This window comes from Macrobrachium rosenbergii, chromosome 1 (genome assembly GCF_040412425.1).
Source record: "Macrobrachium rosenbergii isolate ZJJX-2024 chromosome 1, ASM4041242v1, whole genome shotgun sequence".
Taxonomy (NCBI): Eukaryota; Metazoa; Arthropoda; class Malacostraca; order Decapoda; family Palaemonidae; genus Macrobrachium; species Macrobrachium rosenbergii.
In genome coordinates this window covers 12,861,025-12,866,054 of record NC_089741.1, presented here as the reverse complement: position 1 = coordinate 12,866,054, position 5,030 = coordinate 12,861,025, and the positions used below count along the sequence as shown (strand labels likewise).

Below are 5,030 nucleotides of genomic sequence, written 5' to 3'. Positions count from 1 at the left end.
CAATGAATCCCACACCACCAGAGAGAACCTAGCAGCCGCCTCCATCCGATTGCCACCCTTCCCGGCCCACCACTCAGAAGCATGGTATTTTTAGTGTAGAAACAATTTTCTGCACAAAGAAGATCACCTCCTCAATGCGGAAAGCAGTTGCAGTCCTTGAATTCCTGATGGACAACGTATTTGAACAAATAGCATATGGCCCCAGGAACTAGACACCCCAATAACATACAACATTCTGAAGGGTCAGCTGAAGTCATCCTTCAGCATGCTGACAGCCCAGAGAGCAAACAATTCCTGAACCACGCAGGGGCACCAATAAGCAAGTCCTCCTTGGATCTGGTGAGGGAAGTACTCCTCACCAAATAAACACCCACGCCCCCTCCGACAGTAGCCTCGATGCCAAAGCCTCCACCATGCCCATAAAGCAGCAGACCTTGCACAGCCAGCATCAGCAACATGCCATGTTGAACATACATCCGACAGTGAAGGAAGCAGCAATGACGATGAACCAGCTGCCCTTATCTTCAAGAAGAATTTCCTCAAAGGAAAGCAACATCAAAGGAGACAAGAACCTGCGGAAGGAGTCTGTTTCTTCCATTGGAGATTCAGAGTGAAAGCAAGAAAGTGCAACATAGGCTGCATATTCTCAAAAAACACCCAGTAGGGTCGCAGAAGTGACCCAACCATACTAATGTCAGTAGAGGGCAGACAGGTTGCCTCATAAGAGAAATCGTTCTTGCCCGCCACTGTCTTTCTTCTAGGTAAAAGAGACAGACAGAGACATGCTTCTGCATTAGAGATGAAAGAACTGACACAGAATTCTTGGTGGATACCGAAGCTTGCAGGTCTTTTACCCCAGCAAGACCATCAGAATGACCTAACCCCACCCCACCTCCCAATCTGCAGGTCTTTACTGCCAGCAAAGCCTATTAACCATGTACAGAAGGTGGGAGATGAAAGTCAAATTCAACCGAAAAGTCTATGACTGGTCCTTAATAATGGCAGACGTAACAGCAGCGTTGTTGGGAGCAGATTTTCTGACAGTGCATAACTCCCTAGCTGACGTAGCGAGAAAGGAACTAGTCACAAGATTCACAAAAAATTCATCTCCTCAACAACTCAGCAAACAATCAAAGATTTCAAACAAAAAGAAGGAGAAAGTTTGCCCTGTCGCACTAGAGATCCCACCAGAAGAAATGAGAGATCTGTCACAGGAATATGATGATGTATTCAAGGACAACCTCAAGCATGAACTCACTAAACCAGCAAAGTACAGAATAAAGCATCACATCCAAACTGAAGGTCCCCCAATACACTAAAAATTCAGATGACTGGTACCAGAAAAACTTTCCTACGCAAAGAAAATGTTCAAGTAAATGGAAGAAGCCGGAATATGCCAGAAAGGATCTAGTCTGTGGGCATGGCTGCTGCATATGGTACCAAAAGCAGATGGAACGTGGCTCTCCTGCAGATATTACCGATGGTTGAATGTCAAGACGAAGCTGGACAGATACCTGCTTGCTACCTTATATAGCAGACATAATGGATGAAATGAGTGGAACAAGAATATTCACCAAGATCTACCTGCTGAAAGGTTATTTTCAAGTACCATTAGCAAAAGAAGATATTGAAAAGACGGCGGCAATCATCATCCCCTTCGGCATCTATACATTCAATTACAGCTGGTTCGGCCTCAGCAACTCAGGGACAACATTCCAAAGATCGCTGGATGAGATATTCAGGGACCTTCTGTTCTGTGTAGTATATGTGGACAATATACTAATATTCAGCCCACACCAAAAGTAGCATATCAAACACGTGAGAGAAGTGTTAAAAAGACTAAAAGAAAATGGGTTAAAAGTAAGAGAAGACAAGTGTGAATGGGGAAAGAGAACAGTTGAGACGGCATAAAACCGCTGCTTGAAAAAATAAAATCAATAACAGAGTTTCCCAAGCCGACAAAAGTAAAAGCGGCACAATAGTTCTCAGGACTCATAAACTACTGCCACTGATTCATTCCCAACTTACCTAAGATCATGAGTCCCATATATCAGTGTCTGAAAGGAAAGAAAAAAACAATTAATATGGACAAGTGAACAAGACAATACATTTAGGTTAGCAAGTGATGCAATAACAAATGCAACAACACTAATTTTTCCTTTACCCAACAGATCCCTCATGTTGGCAACCGATGGAAGCAATATGACGATGGGCGGCGTACTTGAGCAGGACACTGAGGATGGTCATCACCTGTTAGCTTTCTACAGCAAAAAAAGTTAACAACAGAGCCAAAATACTCAACGTTCGACAGAGAACTCCTGGCATTCTACAAAGCAGTTCGACACTTCCACCACATGCTCGAGGGACAGGAATTTGTGATACAGACAGACCACCAACCCCTCGTCCAAACCTTCCCGAAAGCAGCAGCCACGTGGTCAGATCATCAACAAAGGCACCTGTCAATGATAGCAGAGTACTCCTGCACGATCAAGTACCTGAAGGGCTCATCAAATACTGTGGCAGGCACCCTTTCCAGAAGCTGCGCCAACACAATCCAGCTTGGGATCCCATATCCCGAGATAGCAGAAGTGCAAAAGGAAGATGTGGGACTGCAATGACTGAGATGGATAAATCCCTCCCTCAAATGAAGTGACATGTCGATCAACGAAGGAACAGCGACCATCACCTGCTAGACAAGTATGGGACGCCCACGCTCTTACTTGCCAGAGGGTTTAAGGAAGAAAGCTTTCGGCCTCGCCCACAACCTATCCCACCTTCAGGTCGATCCACCACCAGAATGATAGCAGACTGGTATATTTGATGGGGCATGTGAAAGGACGTCAAGACATGGGCAAGACAAGGCATCCCATGCCAAACTTTAAAAATCACGAGGCACACGGAGAGCAGGATAGAAGAATACAAGACGACGTCCCACTGCCTTGGCCACATTCACATCAACATAGTAGGCCCCTTCACTCATTAGAGGGGCACAAATTTCTATACATGATAACAGATAGGAATACAAGGTGGCCAGAAGCAATCCCCACCCAGCAACAAATGATGGAAAGCTGCATTAAAGTCCTTATTCACTGGGTCAGTAGGCATGGCATTCCCCAGATCACCTCCAGTGACAGAGGTGCGGACTTCACCTCCGTCCCGTGGAACGCCCTTGCCAATAGTTTGGGAACCAAAATAACTCACACCACTGCCTACAACAACGAAGCCAACAGAATAGTTGAGAGGCTAAATAGATAATTAAAAACCTCTCTAAGTGCCAGATGATAATGAGGCAGTTGGAGGAAAGAACTGCCGTGGGTCCTGCTGGGATTAAGAACAACACAATATAAAGTGTTCAATGTGTCCCTGGCTGAATTCCTCTACGGCCAAGTGTTGATGTTACCAGCAGACTCATTCCTGGACAACAAAAGCTCAACAACGACATCCGAAACAAGAAAAGCAATAGAGAAATTGTTACCAGCAAAAATGACGTACCAAGCAGACAGAAAAGTGTTCGTCCTTGCAGACTTAATGAAGGTAAAGTACGCGTTCATCAGAGTAAATGCACACAAACCACTCCCTCTAGCCAATGTACTCCAGCCCACACAGAATCCTTCAACGGCGACCGAAAAAGTTCCAGATGGTTGATGGAAGAATGACGTGGGTTTCGATCGACTGGTTGAAACCAGCCTATATCCCAGGCACCAGCCAAGAAATGCATGCTTTTTCCTGGGGGGGGAGTACTGTAGGCACACGTATTCAACCACGCAGCCTACCTACCGATGAATCATACCGAATGTCAGAGGAAGCACCACCTGGTTGACATGAGGTCAGAAGAAAAACACAAAATCCTGAGACAGTGTTGTCGGCAAATATTTCCAATGTTCTTATTGTCACCCCTTTGATATTGTATCCATTTTTACACCAAAACACCATTCATTTAGCTATGCACATAAATTTCACAGCCTTATGTTTTATGCTAATATAATGCTGTTTGCCTCTGTGGAGAAACACAGATGCCTAAGCCTAATCCCTTTTTCCTTACGTGTCAAAGTTTGGGACTATGTTACGGCCCGCAAAGGTGTTTGACTTGTGTGAATTTTAGATGAATAAGTCAGTTGTGACCTGACCTATGCTTTTGCTTACACCTCACTATCACAACTGCACCCATAATTGTCGCATCATCGCATACTGAACAAACTTGTTTTCCAGGCCAACAACCATATCACTTGTGTGCACTAAAAATAACAGTGGACCAAGAACACTATCCTGTGGACTGCAGACAAAATAGGTCTTGGTTCACCAAAGATCCCATCCACAGTAACTCATTGCTGCCTACTTGTAAGGAAATCTTGAAGCAATCCTAAAACATATCCACCCACTCTGAGATTCTGAAGTTTATAAATAAGTGCCTTGTGATTTACTAAATACAAAGCAGCATTAAAATCTACTTGAATTACTCTGCACTCAAAACCCTTATCAAGGTTCCCTTGCAAATGGTATGTCAAGTCTAAAAGAGCATCGCAGGTACCTAACCATTTACTATATGCATGTTGACTATCAGCTAACAATCTTTTAGATTCCACATACTTATATAGTGGCTTAAAAATAAGTTTTTCAGCAACTTTGGAGAGCACAGGGAGATTAGAGATTGGCCTGTAGTTTCTGCAGTCTGCAGCTATGCCACTCTTTGGAACAGGCACTGTATTACTAAGCTTGCGCTCATCAGCAAAGATACTATGTCAACATGAAAATCTAGAGAATCTGCTAATCTTGGGAGACAACAAACTAGAAACTTTTTAAAGCAAACAAAGGGAAGAAACCATTAGGATCTCCTCTGCCCTAGCTATCAAGATTATCCAGAATTTACTTAACATCTATAGAGTAAAATGCAAATTTTGCAAGATTAGGTTCAGGATGACAAGTATCAGGGAGAGGGAAATCCTCTGCTTAATGTTTAGCTTCAAAAGCTTGATGAAGCAATTCAGCCTTTTCCTTAGGGGGAGTAACTAATCTACCATCATATGTTAGTA

The 5,030-nt window shown here is 43.7% G+C and overlaps 1 protein-coding gene across 1 annotated transcript; it reads left to right on the top strand.

Moving 5' to 3' along the window:
- Positions 1-935: 935 nt before the first annotated feature.
- On the top strand, positions 936-3,255 carry LOC136839511 (uncharacterized). The gene is made up of 4 exons (XM_067105689.1): positions 936-1,270; positions 2,172-2,252; positions 2,312-2,611; positions 2,781-3,255. Exons 1-4 carry the CDS (start codon positions 936-938, stop codon positions 3,253-3,255), a joined length of 1,191 nt encoding a protein of 396 aa, XP_066961790.1.
- Positions 3,256-5,030: the final 1,775 nt, after the last annotated feature.

Bases quoted from the DNA above. Each gene is read 5' to 3' on its own strand.
- LOC136839511 (XM_067105689.1), top strand. From the start codon at position 936: ATGTACAGAAGGTGGGAGATGAAAGTCAAATTCAACCGAAAAGTCTAT. The intron at 1,271-2,171 runs GTACAGAATAAA...TTTACCCAACAG, and splicing joins GAACTCACTAAACCAGCAAA to ATCCCTCATGTTGGCAACCG. The intron at 2,612-2,780 runs GCAATGACTGAG...TCCCACCTTCAG, and splicing joins CAAAAGGAAGATGTGGGACT to GTCGATCCACCACCAGAATG.